At 38.6% G+C, this 23024-nt stretch overlaps 1 protein-coding gene across 2 annotated transcripts in view; it reads left to right on the top strand.

Moving 5' to 3' along the window:
- LOC149321331 (contactin-3-like) overlaps positions 1–23024 on the top strand; it is a 251310-nt gene that overhangs the window by 178681 nt on the left and 49605 nt on the right. For both annotated transcript variants that reach the window (XM_089519717.1, XM_089519708.1), the window contains exons 7-9: positions 6720–6856; positions 10513–10642; positions 14742–14892. In XM_089519717.1, coding sequence (XP_089375843.1) covers positions 6720–6856; positions 10513–10642; positions 14742–14892 — 418 coding nt within the window. The remainder of the gene's footprint in view (positions 1–6719; positions 6857–10512; positions 10643–14741; positions 14893–23024) is intronic.

The raw sequence follows: 23024 nt of genomic DNA, 5'->3' as shown, positions 1-23024 counted from the left end.
GGTGATAAACTCTCAGCAGGCTGCCTTGATGTGCTGAGATAGTTGACTCATTAAGAACAAGTAGTATTTCTAAATTTCCTTACATCCATAGCTGGGGTGTAATGAAATTAGGGATGTAATTCTTCACTAATTTCATTCTCAAAAAAGCAACAGGTAAGTTTAGCAGTTTCCTTCCTGTTTGCAATTTTGGGAATTATTCAAATATATTGCATGTGGCATATTTGTGCCGCAGGCAGGTCCCCCCCCCCCCCACACACACACACTCAGAAATTCTTTTTCTGCACAGAAAATGCTGTTTTGTAAATTAAGAACAATGCTAAATATGTGGATATTTTACAAAATAAACACAAAAATTGCTTCTTCCTTTTTTGCACAGAAAACAGCATTTTCTGTGCCTAAAATAATATTTCTGTGCCTAAAATAATATTTCTGAAACTGTGACAGTTTTCATCAATCTAGGATTCTCATCAGGGGTTTCCAACACTCGAGAAACACAATTTGCTATCATTATTCAAACAATTTTGAATATTCTTTCCATCCCTAAGTGAAACTAAGATGAGTGACCAGCAAAATCAAAGCAAAAAGAAACAGCTCACACACAAATACACCCACATACATGAACATACATCTGTAATTTGATACTAGGCAATGCAAGGGTAGAAAATATGCAGCTGAGCAGATTTTGTTGGATTGCACCTTCTAGCATTCTGCACACTGGCTATTCTGGCTAGAGCTGCCTGAATGTATTGACCAGCCATATTGGAAACATGTGTGATTCCCACTATACTGTATCTTTTTGTTGTGGTTGTTGTTGTTGTTGTTGTTGTTGTTCATAAAATGAATCATAGACTTTACATGAACTGGCTAAGGGTATATCCACACTACAGAAATAAAACAGTTTGAAAACACTTTAATTTCCATGATTCAGTGCTATGGAATTCTGGGATTTGTAGTTTTATGAGACATTTAGCCTTCCCTGACAGACAGTTCTGGTGCCCCACCAGATTACAAATACCAAAATTCCACAGCATTCAGCCAAGAAAATTAAAGTGGTGTCAAACTGCTTTATTTCTGCAGTGTGGCAACAACCTAAGATTATATTATCACACATGTGCAGATGGACCACTCAAAGAAAAGTGCATTCTATACAGATTTGTGGGTGTGAATCAGTTTGGATGCTGGCTCAATCTCCTTATTGATATGCCAAACATATTACTTTCCTATATGTTAAAGTAATGTTGCGTTTATTTCATCAGCCCTCCTCTATAATCCATATCACAGGATTAACCAGTTTTATTTAATCTTTTCCTGCTTTGACATTTGCCTGGATGATGCATTAGAATACTAACCTGTTTATAGTTAGAAAATACATACTTATAATTAGGTTTCCCCCTCCTTATCTCCATACTTGGAGATTTTCTTAATACCTTTCCATAATTGAGGATATATCCTTATGACTCAGAATATTAACTTGTCATAATGTGAGATATCTGAGCTTAGAAATCTTCTCAGTAAGCCCAAACATTTGCAAATTCATTTCCCAATATAATGGCAGTGCCAATGTTTCTGAACTTCTGGTTAGAAATTATTATGGGAAGCAGGACCAGCCATAAGTACGGCCATCAGATACCACATATAACCTATTGTTCACTAACATATTAATGCTCTGTTTTATTCTTGGTTCTTTACTGAAAATAATTTCTTGTGATCAACTCAGATTAGCAGAATCTAAAATGTCAAAATCTAGACTAAAATAAACCTGAAAAGCTTTTATGATAACCCATATCTTGACAGTGTAGTGCAGATCCTAAATACCTCAATTTAATGATACCAGCCACATCATCCACTGAAGCAAGTTTAAAAGATTCTTAAATCTCACCAGTGCAGTGATGCTCTTTAGTTCAAAGGAAATGTTGCTGACCTAGTTTTGGTATATTCATAGCTACAGGAGTAATTATATGAGAAGGTACTTCCCATGTACAGATACTCAAGAGGAGATACCAGGCAGTCCTTGTTAAGTCTTCATCCATCACAACCCATCATCCTCACATCTGGCTATAAATGTGACCCAGTATTCTCCATCTGAGAATAATCTTCAATGGTGGGAATCCAGTTCAATTGCACAATACCCCTTTTGCCAGAGAAAAGGGTTGTTTGAATCCAACCTAGTAAAATCAGCAACGCAAATAATATCAGCAGTACATAAGTAGTTATCAACATCTTTTTAGATTTAAAACCATTGTTGAAAGCTGCAAAACCAATTAAAATCCTTAAATTAGATTTTAAAAATAGATGTCTTTTCAACTAGCAACTAAAATGCATCATAGAATAGATGAGGAGCTTTCCACAGACAGGCCATCACAACTACAATTTTGTCGCACTAATTAGTGATGAAAAATAAGTATACATACACACATATATCCTTGTTCCTGTAACTAATCAGAACTTTAAAATGCTACTATCATTATTATTTGGAGGCTGATTTAGGAAAGCAATGAAGCAAGAGGTTAACTTTAAGTATGTGTTTAATTGTCCTAATTCCACAGGGACTGAAAAATTGAACATATATCGAATGTATTATTGACGAGGTATAATGAGAGCATAATTTTAAATTACACATGATCTTTGATAATTTGCTTTATTTTTTTGTTATTGCAAAATGCTATACACAAACCCATGACAGAATAATATATACATAAATTACCAGTGTTGTCTTCTCAGTACAACCTTGGATAGTTAAATATTCCAATGAGAATTGAGAAATATCAATTAAAATAGATACTCTGAAACCATTATTCTTGGGTCTTTTGTACTATCACAAAAATCAAATGAATCCTTTTAATTACTGCCCTCCATACACTGATACCAAATTAGCAACAGGCTTTCTTTCTTCTCATTTTTTAAACTTATTTTAAAATATGCCATTCATTGCTTTGAATTCCTCTTCTTTTTGTGTAACCAATAACTATGGATTTAAAATGCATTTGGTGATGAAGAGTTTTCTGAATTGAGACATAACAGTATTTGAAAAAGGTGGTGGTGTTTCTGCTGGCACTGGTGCTGTTATTACTGGCCATGCTGGCTGGAGGATTAAAGGAATTGACCCAGTAATATAGTGGTGTCAGCTATAGAAAATAGTTTAGAAGAACACTGAACCACTACAGATATGACTGAGCCTGACATGCATACACGGGAAACTGTCATATATACACTATCAGGAGAAACCAAGTTATGGATTGAGATTCTCTCAATTTTTGCATTTTTGAACCACCCACAAACACACAACACTGGGGGAAAAAAGGCAAAATAATTCTAAACATGGCTTGCTTCTCCTACCATGAAACCTGATGGATTTCTTTACTTTCTTTACTGTCCAGCTTTTTCCTCCATACATGATGATGAATAATACAGTGACTTGGATAATTCTAACTTTAGCGCTCAGTGTATTAGTGGCCTACAAACAGTTTCTTCCAGCATGTAATTTTGGGAAAGTAGCTGCAACCATAGTTTCAAAATCTGAAGTAGATAACAAGAAACATGGTATCGTGCAATATCAGTTGTGCCAACTACTAATATTACTAATGTACTATGAGGAATAAAAACACAGTGCTTAGATTCCCATGCTGAAAACCTCCACATTAAACAGAGGGGAGGGAATCTCCAGATATATAAATTTGTTAGCTACACTCATTTCTATCCCTGCACATCTTTGCGTATGAAGTGATTACTACATAATATGTTGAAACAACGCTATAAAACAATCCAGATGCTGGAGTTCATAAATGTTAAGAACTCTTTTTTACAAGACAAAGCTAACTACCCACACAAAATAGTTTCTTCCCCAAAGCATTAATTGCAAATGTACAGATGTCATGCTTCATCAATTTAAAGCATAATTGAAATGTTTTAAGGCTTTGTTTAATTCTTTGGCATTTGATAGAAGAGAGATAGTTAATCTTTACCTACTAGAGAGTTCCCAAGTGATGCAGTTAATAGGACAAGGAGATAATAGATCAAATCTTTACTGGTCTACAGGTTATATTTTTTTGCTGGTTGCTAATACTAGAACAAGAAGCTGATAGAGAAAAAGAAATCATTTGATAATAAAGGTACATGATTAATGTTAAATAAAAAAAAAATCCTAGACGGGGTAGTCATGTTCAGGTGGGGGTCAGTTGCATTCTCCAAAGTTCCAGAAATTGGTTAATTGAAAATTAACAATAGAACTAGAGAACATTACCATGGCAATCCTATCTGTGAACTATGGAATTATACCTACTGGATATGACTACTAAACCTTTTATATGTACAGAACAAATTGCTACATTATCAGGGAAGAATATGCTACTGTAATAACACTTGAACTGGGGAGAGACTACAACTTTCAGGGCTCTAGAAACTCAAGGTGGAAGAGGAAAACCCTGTGAGGTGGCAGGAAAAGAAAGGGCCTCATTTAAAAAGGCTCAGTCTGGGCTCACTCGGGATTTAATTTCTTTCCCCACAAGAGCAAAATATTAGGCCTGCAAAAGAACTGTCATAGCTTTAAACAATTTCTTTCAATTCACTCAAGAGTCTCAAATAATCGACCTTCCTTCAAGGCACAAAGGAGAAGATGCTACTGAAGGCTGGCAGAGTGGAAATCCCTGTCAATATTGTAATGCAATTTGCTGCTGTTCATGCAGTAGTTCTTGTTTGCAAGATGCAATTTCCACTTGTGCCGTGTGATCCTGGATACCTCATTACACAAGTGGTGAAAATGTCAAACTGTTCGTGCTATTCATGCAAATTTGAATCAGTAAGAACCGAGTAGCCTAAGCCTAGTAAGGCTGGGGCCACTTACGGCTATTGCAGATAAAGAGTAAATTCCAAGCAGGAAAACAAATGCAAATAATAAAATGAGTGCTGATTAAAATTCTTGGCTACCCAAAAGAAAAGGGTTAGAAAGAAAATCCGGTATCTCCCTTATTCTAAGTCTGTGCCTTTCTAGTGATCTGCTAAAGGCCTACATGATTCTGAATCTATATTCTGAATATATGGCAAAAGATATGTTATAGCTTTGAGCCAACAGTTTGATTTATCTTATTTTATACAAAGATTTATATATTTCCCTTCTCATGTTTATACATTACTCAGGGTGTAAAACATCTGAAAATAACAATAAAATGTCATAAATATTCCAACCATATAATAAAAACAAACACAAATGCAATGAATAAAATGGAGGCATCAGAGTTTTATTTTTAAAAAAATAGTTTGGTAGAACAAACGACTGCCTATATAGAAAGGCCTTTCCATGTACTCAAATACTGTGAGAGGGCAGTCTACTAAACCACATAAACCAGAGAGCATTACAATTTAGGTATTTAGTCACAAAATGTTCACTCATTCATATTAAACATTCACATTAAACAAGACTGTCATATTTTTGACATACAGAGGGGCTTCTCCACTTTATTTTAGAGTACAGAAACTTCTATGGACGGATGTGGTTCCTGTTATTTATTCTGTTCCTAAGCTATTTAGAGCTTCAGAGGTCATGGCCAACACTTTGAAGTGTGCATGGAAACAAATTGGTTGAGTGCAAATTGCTGGAGATGACTTTTAAAGTCCCAAATAGTGTATATTAAGGTTCAGTTCATGATGCTGTTCTCCTATGGGTATGTGGTTCAGATATTACTTTCTGAGCAGAGATTCCAGTGTATCTAGTTCCAATATAAATATTTTTGTTGTTGCGATTCCCCAAAGAGTGACCTTTAAACCAGGACTCAGATGTGTGGTTCCCGATGACTGGCAGATTGTCCATTCCTACTGATTGCCTGATCAAACTATGTTCTCTATTATAGAATTTAACTTACAATGTAAATAAATTTACATTTATTAGATTTGCATTGTTGTTTCAAGAAGTTGGTGCATATGGGCTTCTCTTTTTCTCCAGGGAAGTCGTTGGTTTCCCTTCTCTTTGCAGTTCAGTATGGTGTCTTTCTTGCACCCTGTTTATGTATTGTAAACCCCAGATAGGGTCATGTCATGGGATCATTTGGCCATCCCTGTACACTGATTTCTGCCTTGTGTTCTCAGGTAACACAGAGAGGAAGGCTCAGTGATGCATAACATAATGATTGCCAGAGGAACTGTCACAGTGTTTGTCAGTGCTGTTTTTGTTGGCTTTTTCCCCCTGAAAGTATTATTGTGGCTCCATTATTGGATGTACACGGTGACAGTCTTATGTAGGCATGAAGTCTCGCATAGCAGCTAAAAGTGTAGTAGGAACACAACATCAGCCTGCTCATTTCAATTCCATATAACAACAATTTGTGTGTAGAACAAATTGTCAAAGTCTTCAACCCGTCCTCTGCCAGGATGTCTTAAAAGTATCCTAAGGTCGATAAATTGAAGAGGCAAGAAATTATTGTGGTGCGTGAGGAGACTTTAGAGCTGCACACTCTTCTTTTTATAGACCCTTTCTTCTTGACCGCTTGTATATCAATGATCCATGACATCAAAATTAGCACCTATCTACCATAACGTTAGTTGTGTTAACAGGCTTGAGTGAATACAATGTGACATTAATGTATCATTTCAGAAATAGTTTTGTCCAGAATGTTCCCTGCATTTAAAGTCAACTGCTCTGCTAACACGTTGAATCTTTTTCCTAGCATGAAAACAAGACTATACTTATTACGGCATTTATTTTCCTTTTGTTTTTGGGGTTTTTAAAGCAAAACCTCACTGGATTCAACTGATAAAGGATTTTGAAGCTGCTGTAGAAGACAACTTATACTGGGAGTGCAGGGCAAGTGGCAAACCAAAACCATCCTACAGATGGCTGAGAAATGGAGAGCCTCTCGCAATAGAGGTAATGGGGGTTTTGTTGTTGTCATTGCACTTTGTTGGTTAGTTTTAACTGTAAAAGCCCCTTTGCTATTTCCTCTGCCTGTTTCTCACACAACAAACTTGCCCATTCCTCTCAACAAAGTTACCTCAATCCTCCAGCACAGATTTTGGTACGCACAGGAGAGCACAAATAGGATAAGGAATCTATTCCATCCAGTGGTGGGTTATCACTTCCATATTAGTGCAGTGGTGAATCTGTTTTGTTGAACCTTATGCTGAACTTTAAAGGAACTAACCTAATGCAATTTGAGGGATAGAATTAATTGCCATGGGTAACTCTTTTAAAACACACACTAAAATCCAAAGTGGATTTGCTCTCTCACTGACCTGGAATTTCCAAGCTGCTGGGTCACATGAGAAATGTCTATTTGAAGGCAATGCAGTTCAGTGTCTACAAAGCATGGCTAGGGTTCAATGTTCCTTTATATCAGGAGTGGTGCATAAGAATTTAGAGCAGCTCCCTATGGCCCATCAAACCCTTGAATATATTAAAGTGTGAATAATAGGGCATGGGGGGCTGCTAGGTTTCTAGTCTCAGGGTAGAATATAGAAGTACAACAGAGCTGCTAACCTGTATCTTCAGGGGAAGCATAATCCTATCCAACACAGTCTGAATCCCTATTCCCGAATCTGCATTTTGACTGACCAGAAGAACCTCTCTCTTGTCTGCATTGAGTTTTAATTTCTTCATCCTCATCCAGTTCATGACAAAAGTCAGGCTCTGCTTTAGAAGTAAGTGAGCTTTCTGGGATTGAAGTGGAAAGGGGAAGACCCCCTAACTCCAGACAATCTCACCCAGAACCAACAGGGACACGTTACTCCTGTGTAGTACCTACTCATTTCCCAACCAAGGCAACCAAGAAACCTTTTCTTCCTTTCAGATATTAGAAGGGGGGGGATTTCTACCCTTCTATACATGAATTACAGTACATGGATTTCACATTTCTTTGAAAACATCCCTAAATAATGATGGAAGAGGGAAAGCACAGTATACGGATGAAGGGGGAGCCAGAAGCTATAGACCTAGGTCTTATGTTTCTGCATAACTCTAGTCTATGAGCTGTTTAAGGAAAGGTTACTTTTGGTTCACTAAAGAAGAAGCTGAGCCCTCAGCTCAGTCAAGAATGATTAATGGACTTTGTGACCAAAAAGTTATTTTTTTTTTATTTTTTTTATTTTTTTGGAAAATTTGAGACCATACATAAAAGATTCCCCACTTACTATTTGTTTTCTATTTTTATTAATTCTAGAAGCCGTACAGAAATGATAAATCTTGTTGTTAACTGGCATTGAAACTTTCAGCAAATAACAAGAATTTTTCTATATAGAAAGGAAGACAGAGATTTGTACATTTATATACAAAGTGCTAGTGCTACCAACTCATTATGACCTGCTATGAACTTTAAGAGCCATAGTATCATTCTCAGTTAACGTCTGGGCCTCCATGCTTTTAGAATAATGTTTTTCACTAGCATTTTCACTGAATATAGTTCCCTTCCCTGCTGAGTAAGCGTCTGTTACTACCTTTCCCTTCTCTTGTTACCATCTCTTTTTTATAATGATGAATCCCTCTATAGCTTTAAAAGGATTTTTTTTAAAAGTTCCTAAGTGAGAAAATAGATAAGACAAAACCTGCTGTAGTAGTCAAGGCTAATGTATATTCCCTAATGCTCAAACGATTAGGGGTTGCAGACAATGTTCCCTAGAGTCTACCAACTTACTCACTTAAGCTTCCAAATTTGTGGACAATGATATTCTTCTAACAGACATTCATAACACCAACATTCCCCTTAAATAAACTAAGGACCAAAACAGATGGGCAGAAAGCACTGGCTTCCAGGTGTTGTGTGGCATGGTGTTCAGATGGGGCATGTCCCCATGACATTGGAAAGCTGCATAGCTGACCACACATGTGCTGGCATCATGGCATTCTGGTTGTGCAGCATTTGCATGCGCTACACTGCAGGAATACCAAAAGGCTGCAGTAGGGGTGGAAAAGACACTGCAAAAAGAAGTGCCACTTCTTTGTTGCAGCAGCAAAATGCTAGAGTGGGGCCACGGTGTGCGGTTGCCATGGCACCCATCAGGCTCTTTCAGGGGCAGCGTCATGCTGCCCTTTTGGGATGGTCTGTTTTGACCCTTTGTACAGTGCGCCCGCACCATACGCAGGCACACTATATACAGCTTTCAGCTTAAGCTGAAGCACAAGGGAAGAGAATGAATGGCGCCCACTCCCATGGCATGCATGCTCTGCCACACCACAAGGACCAGGGACGTAGCCAAGGGGGGGGGGTTCTTGGGGTCCGGACCCCCCCTTCCATTAGAAAAATGAATGGTGCATTCTGCTGCGCCACTGCACCCAAACCCCAATATAATGGTGGCACTTAGTCTGGACCCCCCCCCTTCCTAAAATCCTGGCTACGTCCCTGCAAGGACGAGCACCAGTATATTCAATGGGGCTCGAGCATATGCATTTTTCGCCTTATGTGGGGAGGTGGGTCCGGAACAGATCCCCAGCATAAGGTAAGGGTCCACTGTATTTGAATTTCAGAATAATTGGCTTGGGGAAATAAATATGTGGCTTTGTAAGCTTCCAGGCAATTTGTTTACATTTTCAGATCAGTGGCTTATACATATGTACACTCCTCTTGTGGAAGAACATAGATTAGAAGTAATGGGGCTCACGCCCACAGCGTTCCACAGCACTCCACGGCGCACGCACACCATATGCGCACACTCCATTACTTCTTCAAGGGTGCTCAAGGGGCTTTTCCAGTGCAGCTTTCAGCGTATGCTGAAAACCGCATATGCCGCACCCGCGTAAAACCTGGGTGCACTGTATAATAAATTATTTTATTAGGAAGAAACCTAGGCTTGGACATTTTCTCTGGCTTCTGTTTGGGTCTCTGAAGAGAGTCTTAAGTATTAGGAAATGTCAACATTTTTTTTAAATTCAGCTACCAGAATACTTCCTCCAGTATGGCCACGGCTATGCTGGCTGGGACATTCTCGGGATTCTAGGAGCCGTGGTTTTGAAAAGTAACTCTCCAGCCTCTGTGTCCTGCATGAACAAGTGTTCCACAATGTGAACCACCACCTACAATAGGCCAGCCTGTGACAAGGGACAGAGCTCTTCACAAGTATCCCACATCCATTCTCAGAAATTATGCTCAGGATTTCATTGTGGGCATGATTTTTCTCTCTGAAGAAAAAAAAAGTTTTGTAGAAGTAGTCATGCTTTTAAGCAGCAAAATTAAAGTGAGTTGATCCCAGGATTGTTAGGAATAGACCACACTGACAAACAAATCTAACTCCATTTTCTCAGAATTTGAAAGGGGATTTTCAAAGCTGCTGTTCTAGTTGGAGGCTTATGTCTGCTGGATAGCAGTGTAAGCTCAGTATCTCATAAAACCCATTATTATTACATTACACACTTTGGTCAAAGCGTGCCCAAAACTCCACAACTGACATAAGCATCAGTTAAGCTGTGTTTAAACTCTCCAGATGAGATTTAATAAAGGTATGGGGTATAGTTTTGCAGCCAAAATATCCTCCGCTGTCTATTTATCAGTCATTTGAAAAGTATATATTTTTGTAACTTTTGCTCTTACTGTCCAGGGAAGAATACAAATTGAAAATGGGGCCTTGATCATAACAAATCTAAACTTGACAGATTCTGGCATATACCAGTGTATAGCAGAAAACAAGCATGGCACTATATATTCCAGTGCTGATCTCAGAGTTATAGGTAAGTCTGCAGTTTATTGTTTTCTTGATGCTGTTGAATACTTTTCCCATGCTAAAGTTGCTGTCTTATTAATGATCACCTAAAAAAAAATCCAAAAATAATGTTTAAAATATGATAGCAAGCATTTTCTTACCTTCATTGCTGAGTGGTTTATTCACTTGCATCTCGAAGAGGTTTTCCTAGTTGGTGGGGAGGTGAAGCAATAGCAGCCTCCTTCATTTTACAGTCCAATCGTTCACACAGCTTTAAAACAAGGACACCAAGATAAATTATTAATTAGGGGGAGAAGAGAGACAAAGGCTTGGATGCAGGCCCAGAGATTAAAACTAATCACACGATCTGGAAACAACATTGGCTCAGCACATTACTCAGTAGCTCTGACCTTCTGCGTCTCAGGCCTGGTATTCCTAGGAGAGCAGTGCCATTTAAACACAATAAGGTGGTTACCTGTGACCCCATCCTTGATTAGGGACACAGGGCCAGCCATTTAGTCATGGAGGTGATGCCAATTTGCTTTTGGAAACGAATGACAAACACTTATCACAGCAGAGTGCTGAACTGGCAGAGCTCCTGAGGAATTCAAATGACAGGCACCTTTTGCATTGATAAGGCAAGTGAGAGAAGCTTAAAGATTAATTTGTGCAGTTTGAACTGTTTTTAAAGTGATATACTGCTACCTCTTCATAAGAATCACAGAATTAGCAACTGTGGAAAGTAACTACCCAGACTAACAATTACAGCACTCCGTGCCATTAATTTCAGCTGGCCAGTACGGTCCCATTTAACCCAAAGCAAGAATGTAACTGTTCAATAATTAGTGCACAAAGATAAAGGGAATTACTATAACAATCAATGGAGAGAAATAGAAACCAACAAAAATAACAAAAAGGAAAAACAAGATACCTTTTGTACAAGATCCATGAAATCAAAGGGAAAATTAAACCAAGTGTTGGGTTGCTCTATGATCAAAAGAAAAAGGTAAAATACAACCAAGTTGGAATAAAAAGAACTTGGAAGCAATTTACAGAAGAAGTATATAGAAAATATCTGAAAGGATCGGGAAAAGAATCAGACAAATACAAACCCCGTATATTGGAAAGTGAAGTGAAAGCTGTACTCTAGCAATCGAAAATAAAAATCACCAGAAACAGATGACATTGCAACAGACATGAACTGTTACAAACCACAGAGACAGAATCAACTTTAGTTCTAGCTAAAATCTGCCAACAAATATGGAAAACAAAACAAATTCCCCACAGATTGGAAATTGTCAATTTACATTCCCATCCACAAAAAAGGAAACACAAAAGATTGCTGTAACTACAAGACTATTCCATTAAGTTCCCATGCAAACAAAGTCATCCTCAAAATTCTTCAACAAAGACTACTTCCATATATGGAGTGAGACATTCCAGAATTGCAAGCTGGGTTCAGGAAAAGAAGAGGCACTACGGACCAATATGCAAACATATGCTGTATCATGGAGTACATCAGGGAATTCCAGATAAAAATCAGCATGTGCTTTATAGACTACAGCAAAGCTTTTGACTGCATAGACCATGAAAAGTTATGGCTTACTCTTAAAGAAATGGATCAACCGTTATATTTGATTGTCCTGATGTGTAACACAGGGCAAGGTGCTAGCTACCATTACAGAGCAACAGAATAATTCCCAGTTAGAAAGGGAATCAGTCAAGTCTGCAACCTATCACCCTATTTGTTCAACATTTATGCAGAAAATATAATACACAAAGCTGGTTTAGACGCAGAAGAAAGAGGAGTGCAGATTGGATGATGGAATATCAACAATCTAAGATTAATGGAGCCCTGGTGGCGCAGTGGTTAAATGCCTGTACTGCAGCCATTTACTCAAAACCACAAGGTTGCGAGTTCAAGACCAGCAAAAGGGCCCAAGCTCGACTCAGGCTTGCATCCTTCTGAGGTCGCTAAAATGAGTACCCAGACTGTTGGGGGCAAATTAGCTTACTTGCCTGAAGAAAGAGGCTCCTCCCTCCCTAACTGTCATCTTTCGGCCTCTGAGGGAGAGAGAAGGCTGGCCCAGTACCATCAGGGGCTGGCCTGAAGAAAGAGGCTCCTCCCTCCCTAACTGTCATCTTTCGGCCTCTGAGGGAGAGAGAAGGCTGGCCCAGTACCATCAGGGGCTGGCCGAAGAAAGAGGCTCCTCCCTCCCTAACTGTCATCTTTCGGCCTCTGAGGGAGAGAGAAGGCTGGCCCAGTACCATCAAGGGCTGGCCTGAAGAAAGAGGCTCCTCCATCCCTAACTGTCATCTTTCGGCCTCTGAGGGAGAGAGTAGGCTGGCCCAGTTCCATCAGGGGCTAGCCTGAAGAAGAAGAGCCCTCCCTCCGGTCCATCTGCCTTGGTCCAGGCCTCAGAGGGAGAGAAGAATGCTGGACCTGATTCCCTCCCTCCCTCCCTCCCTCACCATTCCCTTCTCCTTTTGTGTCGTGTCTTTTAGATTGTAAGCCTGTGGGCAGGGAACTGTCTGTTATCCCCTCTATTGTAAACCGCTCGGATTCCCAGTGATTGGGCGGTATATAAATAAATCCTATTATTATTATTATTATTATTATTATTATTATTATTACTTGCTGTTCACCACTATGATCTTTGGAATAGCGGTATATAAATAAAACAAATTATTATTATTATTATTATTATTATTATTATTATATACAGATGGTGCCATACTACTAGCAAAAAACAACAAAGACTTGGAACAATTACTAAAGAAAATAAAAAAAAGTGCAAAGGAATGCTTAATATTGAACATTTAAAAATGGCAATGGAAGACTTACATAAATTCAATCTAAAAGATGATGAAATTGAAATAGTTAAAGATTTTCCATACCTTGGATCAATCACTGATCAGAATGGAGAGTGCAGTCAAGAAATCAGAAGACAATGGAGACTGGGAAGGATAAGTGTGAAAGAACTAGACAAGATCATAAAGTGCAAAGATATTACACTGAATACTAAAATTAGGATTGTCCAAACTATTGTATTTCCTGTTACTATATACAGACGTGAGAGCTGGACAGTGAAGAAAGCTGATAGAAAGAAAATCAGCTCATTTGAGTTGTGGTACTGGAGAAGAGTGCTGTGAACAACCAAAACAAATTGGTACTGAAACAGATGCTAAACAAATTGGTACTGAAACAAATTAAGCCTGAGCTCTTCCTGGAATGACAAGATGACTAAATTGTGTCTGTCATGCTTCAGCCACATAATGAGAAGCAATGAATCACTAGAAAGGTAGAGGGTTGTAGAAAGAGAGGAAGACCACATACCACATGGATAGATTCAATCATGGAGGTAAAGTGAGCAGAGCCTGTGAGAACTGAGCAGAGGGGTTGAGGGCAGGGGGTCTTGGAGGTGTCTCATCCCTGGGGTCATCATAAGTTGAAGTTGAAGCCAACTTAAAGGCAACTAACAGCAACACTGTCCTATTTGTACTGAGGAGTATGAGCAATCTGGTGAACTTTTCCAGTGGCCCAGAAATCTAGCCAGGGTGTGCTTCTTTGGTTCACATATTGGGTACTTTGTCTCAAAGAGATGTAAAACTCTATTTCTGCATTGTGGGTAATTTCTGCTTATCTCTTTCCTAATTAAAATATACTGTTGCAGTGGAAGCAAGCCTGTATGGTTATCCATTGAAAGCCTTCTGTGCTGATTTCAGCTTCTCCTTTTGAAACAATATATTTGTACTTGATACATTTGAACAAATCACTCAAATCTAGATTGGCTACTAAACCTAAGTTCCAAATCAAATCTCTGTTGGTCAGTTTATATTGGTAACAGGATACTGGACTTAGCTAGACTGTTAACATGATTCAGTGCTGCTCTTGTATTGTTCAATCAGAGAAGTGAAAGTGAAGCATGTGCTTAATTGAAGATCAATTAGGAGGCATTTTAATGTACATTTACTGTTTCAGTACTGTTTGCTGGGCTTGGGTGTCACTTTCAAATTCTGTAGTAGATAAATGAAAGGAAGAAAATGACAAGAATTGTGGAGTCTACTGACAACTTGATGGAGAAAATGTGTTTTATAGTTAATAATGCATTTTTTTCTTCTGCTAGCATCTGCTCCTGATTTCTCTAAAAATCCAATGAAGAAGCTACTTCAGCTTTTAATGGGCAGCACAGCTCATTTTGAGTGCAAGCCAAAAGCTTCCCCTAAAGCAATGATTACTTGGAAAAAGGGAGGTGAGCTGCTCCAAGAAAATGAAAGGTATCATGTAAATTGTGAATGTTTCCATGCTATGATTTAACTTTTACCTTTACTTGTTGTATCGAAAAATAGATGATAACGTGTGTGCTGTCCATTTTAAAATCAACATAAGATGGCAAAACTGCAATGGGCTCCTGCTGTTTTGGATATTTGCAGTTTCCCTACCACCACCACCATCACCACCAGCAGCAGTGATAACACACACATACACACATGCATAACCTTTTTCTGTGTAAAAAGGAACTTATTGATTTCCTATGTGAAAAAGTCCTGAGATACAAAAGAATGAAAACATTCTTGAAAACTTTTGACATTTTGAAAATTTTTTGAGAACATTTTGGAAATTATTTGCTCGCCTGTGATATAATGAAATAGGATTTGCATCCCTATTATTAACAAGCATTTCCCCTTTGTAGCTGGTATGTGTGTAGAAGGGGGCTGGTAAGGTGAAGCAAAACAAGATTTATTTATTTATTTATTGTGTGAATAAATAAAAACATAAATCTTGTTTTGCTTCACCCTACCTGCTTCCTATAGGAGATATATACATTTGCACGCATATATATATATATATATATATATATATATATATATATTGCCTTTCTCCCAAAATGGAACTCAGTGTAGCTTACAATTGCTGTGTGGAGAAAACAACAGTGAAAAGGGAGGAATAGTAAATGCTGTTACATGTACTTAGGCTTTTGGATGAAGCAGACAGCACTGTGAACATGCCAGGACTGCAGCAACCATACAACCTGCTTCCAAAACAGGCCACCACCATGGCCCCAAACTGACCGCCATCAGGGGCTATATCATTCCACTTCCTGTTTGATCCAGTCCAAAGGACTGGGTTATGGCACTGGAGAGGCTTCCGGCTGCTTTGGGGTCGTGTGTCATCTGAATGCCATGTCCCCCAAATTCCTGGAAGCTGCTTCTTTTAGCCCATGCATTTTAAGCTTTTGTTACATTTGGGACTGGGGCCTAAATTGTGTTCCCAGATGTTGGGGCCAGGCTCCTCTTCTCTTAACCCCAGAGATGGGAAGAATTTTAGAGCAAGAGCACTGCCTTCCAAAGTGTGTGTATGTGTGTATTGTCCTTGTTTACTTGGACTTGGTATTTTTGCATACTCTACACAACTGTAGGGCTCACATTTTGGTGCTGAAATGTCATGACCTGGGATAGTCCTGAACTGCCAACTCTAAATAAATGATTTTGGAAAAGACTTCCAGGAGTTATTTCCAGAAAATTCTGATGAGCATTCTTAGCTATTCAGGTTTACACAATTATGTGAAGCACTTGCAATTCAATTCAATTTTTTCAGAAGTAGGTATGTGTGAAGCAGCTTTCTCACAACTATAAAAGGTGGAATGAAAAGTGTGCATGTACTAGGTAATCAAATACTGGTACGTCAGTCTTTTCTCTCTCTTCTTGTTCACCGTCCCACTTATTGCTGCTGTTGCTTCCCTTCCCTTTTTTTCCCCTTTGAAATAGTTCAGAAATTTCCCTGCTTCTGAATTTCTGAGACAGGAAGATCCTCGAAATGACAGGATCAGGTTCATAATGTTGTGCTCCATTCTAGTTTATTTACCACTTATTTGTTTTGTTTTGTTATGGTATGTGTGTGTATATCTGTGAGGAGAGTGATCTCCATGACAGTTGTTTTGGGAAGTATAAAAATATACTGACAGAAGATAGTTATATAAAGAATCTCTGCAGATTCTGTATACCTCAAAGAATGTGGGATACAAAGGGAAAAAAGGTCTCAATATAAATAAAGGAACAAGTTTTGCACATTTCCAGCTGCCTCTGACAATGTAATGAATCCTGAAGAGTTATGGCAGCAGGCACTTCTCTAAGTTTGAGTGGTGTAGTCATTTGCTGTGTGAATTACTAAGATGTAGGGTGTTTTTGTTATATCACTGCTGCCAGAGGTGAAAACAAAATCACACAGTGATTGGAAGGGTGCAACACAGGAGATCAGTGTTTCACTCGTTGACATGATGTATGTCTGTCCTTCAGCTGAATTATCAGTGCAGCTGAAGCCTGCTCTTCTTTTATTACCATTGTTTTCATCTTCTAGTAGTCTGGATCCTATAAATACTATTTTCAGAGCAAGTTGGGAATGTGTGAAACCATTGCCTTCTTTGTTTCTGTGGAGTGTTTTTATTATATATTTATCTCCCCATGCTCTTATTTCATGGAAAGTCAGCAGAACATTTGTCTTTTCAAACACTTTTTTTGTGTGCATGCAGTGTTCTTTTATAAATCCCATGAAACAGCAGTTTCTCCTATTGTACGTTATAGAAGTCGACAAGAAAATATATGTTGACTGATTCTGCATGGAGAGGAACGTTAATATGTAATGAGGATGACTATCCCACTGGGCAGGGTAATGCATACAAACATCTACAGTTGCTTGTGCATTCCAGTGCAAATTCCATTCTGTGTCTTAATTTCACATTCATCCTCCGTTTCCCTCTCAGTGTTCTACCTCCAGTAACAGTTGGTGTATCTAGCCACCATTTCTTTTTACATCAGATAGACTTTGGGCTAAATAAAAAATTAAGGAGAAATTTGGAACTGGTATATAAAATTATGCATAGTGTAAAGGAAGTAGATGACACGATTTATCTTCTCTCCCACAAACACACAAACATATAATATTAGAACCCAAGGTGACCCACAGCAGCCAGATAGTATTATTATTTTATTATTTTACAAACAAACAGCTTCATTTATATACCACTTCATACTGAACTAGCAGTGTCTAAGCAGTTTACAACTGTTAAGCTAATTGCCCCCAACAATCTGGGTACTCATTTTAGCGATCTCAGAAGGATACAAGCCTGAGTCAAGCTTGAGACCTCTCACTGGTACTGAACTTGCAACCTTATGGTTTTGAGTGAGTGGCTGCAGTACAGACATTTAACCACTGCACCACCAGGACTCCTACTTATTTTACTTATATCCCATCTTTCTCCTGGTGTACTGACTCAAGGTGGCCATTAGGAGATTTGAAACATTAAAAATTATTTACACAGCACAAAATTAACTTATTAACCAAGGATGGTGCTGGTCATTAACCTAGGCAAATTCTAAGACAAATTCTAAGACAAATTAAAATTGAATTGGACAAAATGTGTTGAGGAAAATACTATTATTAATTATTAGTCCTATTTACCTTCAGCCTGTTTCTGTTTCAAGAGAACAACAATGAGAATTGGCCTCATAACCTGCTTGTGGCTTTGCTTAGGTGTCAGGCAGGACTGTATGAAACAAGATGTTGGACTAGACAGGTCAGCAAGGATCTTCTAATGTTCTTATGAGAAAGATTTGTGATAATTATCAGGGATAATTCTCTGTGTGGAAAACTGAACATGGTGGATTTCAAAAGCATCTGAATGACAGATAGTGGTGACATTGGGCTTGCAGTCCCAGGACTGTATGTGTATTGGTAGTCTACACCAGTAGAAAAAAGAAAACAAAAACTGCAGCAGAAGGTACAATAAGTGGAAGATAGGTCATCTTTAGGTGGCATTGCTATATCATTTACTTACATAAATTTGTGTGTGAGTGCGTGTGCACGCACACACACACACACACACACAGAGGACCTTAACCGCAAATAGTTTATTGGAGTGTTTAACTCAAACTGTTAAAAGCTAAGGCATTTATTGATAGGTGAAGAAACAATGCCAGTGCTACTTTGAATTTTCTGTGTGATATCATACCATCACAAGCAATATTCTGAGAGTGAGACGTGAACACAAGGGGAAGGACCCTCTGTATATATTCAGAAGTGCCCCATGCTTAGCAATGGGTTATTTCCTGTTTTTGGAAAAACACATTGTGAAGAGAGGAACCTGTGCCATAGCAAATCAGCTGATGATACAAATTATCCTGGATAGTTGAAGCAGTGCCAAGGGAACTAATAAAGCCAAGCAACCTGGCAGCACCTTGACAGATCAGAATCAATGCTGACAAATGGAAGGTAATGTGAGTTGGAAGGGGAAAATTGAACTACTCATGTACAGGACTGGATTGTTATAAATTAACCTGTAACTGCTTAGGTTCGGGCATCATTTGTGCAGAGTTCAATTGAGACATGTGCTCAGCCTGCAGCAGCAGTCAAAACACAATGACTGTGGTATGAAGAATGAGATAGAAAATAATACTGGAAATCTTTTGCTGTTGTTACATAAATCGATGTTAATGCCCTTAGACCTTGAATGTTGCCTGCTGTCCTGATCATCCTAGCTCAAATATGAAAGGGAAATGAAGGATGGCAGGTGAAGATTCAAAAGAATTGAAAAGATTTCCCTCTGAACAATAAGTAGGAAGAACTGGAAAGTGATTTAGTTTGAGGGAAAGATTAATTTGATAGGAGTCCCTGGATACAGAAAAAAGCATGATCAGATAGTTCATAATTTCTTTACCCAAGTTTATATTACTGAAAAGGAAAAGGAAAGGCAAAACAGTTAAGGCAATGAGATAAGAATCTTATGTGGGAGTAATGTTAGAAATTGATACATTGCAGATGACACATAATGTGATGCAGTGAGAAGAGTATTCTGTTCAGATGGGATCATCATAAAGTTCAAAACTTGGAGTTCAAACTTGGATGTGGAAATCCTGAAGGTGTTGAGGCTACCTACTGTGCAGTCTTGAACAAATCTCATTCACTTTAGTCAGGGTGTTGGGAAGCAGAAATTCCACAACTTTGGGGTAGTATTATCACCTCAGTCTTCATAATCATATGTGTTGTCTGATGTGTTCAAGCAGAGTTGTCAGCACAGAAAACTACAGTTTGTTCTTATATTATTCTCTTCCTTTTTGTCAGGTGGTTATCTAATCTCAAATATTCCTTTGTGGTTACCAACGAATTCATCTTTCCCTTGTGTGAAGGCAAAGGCTTTCATGGCCGGCATCCATAGTTTTTTGTGGGATTTTAGGGCTATGTGGCCATGTTCTAGAAGAGTTTATTCCTGATGTTTTGCCAGCATCTGTGGCTGGCATCTTCAGAGAACAGAGAACAATGCGTCCACATATCCCAAAAAACCCACCAAAAATAATATTTCTCTTATTTAAGGAGAAACTGCACAGAACATTAGGAGGACTCTCTCATAGTTATTCCACTCCACTATGTTATTGCTGTCCTAACATGGGAAGTAGTTTAGAACTAATTTTTTACTTTAAAAAAAAGAAAAGAAAGAAAGACATTGCATCAGCTGTGTGTTTGTGTGTGTGTGTGCTGACTTGCCTTTTTTATAAACTTATTTGCCAGAAAAGAAAGAATCAGATATAAACACTTTATAGGAGTTTTGTTCTATCCATCATGGTCAGATTTAAAAAACAAAAACAAAGAACGGTGTTCCACTTTCAGCAGAGTGAGCAATTTAAACCAGCTGTAGGGAGGGAGAGGAACCTCAGAACAAAAAGATCAAATCAAACTCTATCCAGGTTTTATAAAGTCATCTGCAGCTCTGACATGACAGTAAATGCAGCTTCTAGTCATAAATTCTGAACACATATGGGATTAAGTGCCAATGAAATTAAGTAGGACATAGTTCTGATATCTGTAGGATAGGTTTGTGAGTTACATTAGCAGTCTCTAACTCAGATGCATGTTTTGGAAAGAGGTTTATATTGGCAGGAGCAAGCAACTCAAAAAGTGCTGGAAAACACATTCCATTCTCTTTCTCTCTCTCCCTAACAAATACACACACAGAGATTTGTCAGGCTAAATTTATGTACCTGCTTGATCTTATATTGTTGTATTGGATAGGAAAGCAACCCAGAGGGAACTGTTTCTTGAAAATGGAAGCAGCTGGATTTCTGACCTAAATCTTGCAGTGGCATATAAACAGAATGTATTAGATTAACGCAGGATTAACTATTTAATTAAAAGTGAAGTGTGTTCAAAGCAGAATAAAATAATATACAGTACATTTGTATGGAAGTAGTCTAATTCTCATCTGTCTTTGAAGTATATGATCTGAAGGCCTTCCTATGGCTTTTCCCCCTTCCCTTTATTTTTCTGGCAGGTTTTGGGTGACAAATTGATCTCCATCTCACCAGGAATGTACCCTATCTCTGCTTTGTACATGGACCTTTTTTGTTGGTGTCCTTGGTTTATTGTCCTTCATTCTCTGCATACCTTTCCTTTTTAATTTAGGGGAGAACATGGCATAAAAAGTGAAGGATACAGATATGTACAAGGTAGGGAAAGGGGAAAGATAAAGGCCCAGTACACCGCTTTCGGCAGCCTGTGGCCAATTTTAGGGTACCAGAGCACACAGCATCCGCACGCTCCAGAACCTTAACACATATGGACGGCACCATCTTTACGTGGTGCCATCCATATGTGGCGCATGTGCATGACACAAGTGTGGCGCTGCATCCGCACCTCCGGGCACCAAGCTTGCATCTTGGACACATCACAGTGTGACAATGGTGCACTGATGATGTCATCCCCACTTGCCAAAAAGAACCAGTTTTTTCCGGGTTCTTTTTGGTCTGGAGGGATGCCATGTCATTTGGCTGCTGCGGCATCCCTCCAGAGAAAAACAGGCCGCCACCCCCCACCCCCCCTTTGGGCACAGTGTGTCCAGGGCCAAAGGGACATTAACTGAGCTTTTTTAGGTTTCTTTTGTCTTGTTATCAAGCTGATGGACTTTTGGGTACTTAGACGTAATATTTGGAATGATTAATTATTCTTCATAGTCATGCAGCTGCCATTCTTTGCTAATTACCAAAGGTTAAAATATCCCTCTTAATAAGAATAAGAAAACTGTCTCTCTCACACACATACACAAAACCCCATCAAACATGGGGATTTAGTCATGGGCAGCCCCCTCTTTGCTTCATAGCTGTGGTCAAGAAACCTAACTGTTTTGTGAAGTTGAAGTAACTGTTTTCTTTTTCATTACTCTTTTTTATTATTCTGAGTAGGGATGTAAATCCTAATTGGAGAATAAGAAACCTCTATTTCTTTTTTCTCAGTAGTGAGATGATGAGAGTTTTTCACACATTTTTGACAAGAGTATTTGCACTTATGATCTCATTCTTTGTGCAGATAACATGCATGGCTTTTTATGGAGATTAAAATTGCTGCTGCTTTTTGTTGCATGGACTCTTAAACAGTAGGAGTCTTGGACAAAGGGAAACAAAGTCTAATTTTATACAAAGAATTCTTGCTAGAGGTGTAATTCTTCACTAAGTTTCTTCTTAAAGGGAGCAATCAGTAATCTCATCAATTTTCTTCTCTCTGCAAGAAATAGTCTTTGAAGCCTATACACAATTCAAGACTTATTCTGCAGTAAATTCACACACACCTGTTTTGCATAGAAAACAGCATTTTCCCCTGTGAAATAGCATTTTCTGTGTAGATAATACTATTCCACCTGTAAAAATGTTTTTTTTTTTATTTTATATGCAGAAAAAGTTGTTTCTGCATAAACCACCCACATGTGACTTTTGTTCAGAATGTCCCCAATTACAGCATTTGGGGCATGAGAAATGGCTTTTGCTGCACTTGACATTCTTTTAAAAAAACATTGTTCAATATTATTTGGAACCCTTCTTCTCTCAAAGTATGAAGATTTTGCTAGGAAAACAGTAGTTCCTGCAGTTGCAAATAATACTCAAAAATAGTAATCCTCAGTGAATTTCCACTTCCTGGTGCTGCAAGAAACATTGGCAAAGAAAGCTGTGATTCCTTGACAGTTCCTACTGCAGCCAATTGAACAAGAATACTCTGCACAGTGTCCAGCACATCCTTGCTTTGTGCTGATTAAGGGGTAGACTGTGTTTAACAAACCCCAGATGAGTGGCTTTTATAATTCACACTTATTTTACATTTTGCATCACTAGTGCTATGCTACCTTCATTAATTTTGTAGTACCATGTGAAAAATAGATAGTGTGGTGCAGTGGACTGAATGTTGGAATGTTTGGAGGAAGAAGGAAGAAAGAAGATATAAAGACCCACTTCCCTTCATCTCTTAGGTCTAAACTGCACTTCAGAAATAATGTGATTTGGCACTTCTTTAACTGTCATGGCTCCGTCCTCTGGAATCCTGGGTTTTGTAGTTTGTTGTGGCACCAGAACTCTCAGACAAAGAAGGCTACATA

Source organism: Sceloporus occidentalis, unplaced genomic scaffold (assembly GCF_023333645.1).
Source record: "Sceloporus occidentalis isolate IW3139 unplaced genomic scaffold, rSceOcc1.0.p SCAF_1, whole genome shotgun sequence".
In the NCBI taxonomy this organism is placed as follows: Eukaryota; Metazoa; Chordata; class Lepidosauria; order Squamata; family Phrynosomatidae; genus Sceloporus; species Sceloporus occidentalis.
This window is presented reverse-complemented; position numbering and strand designations above follow the sequence as displayed.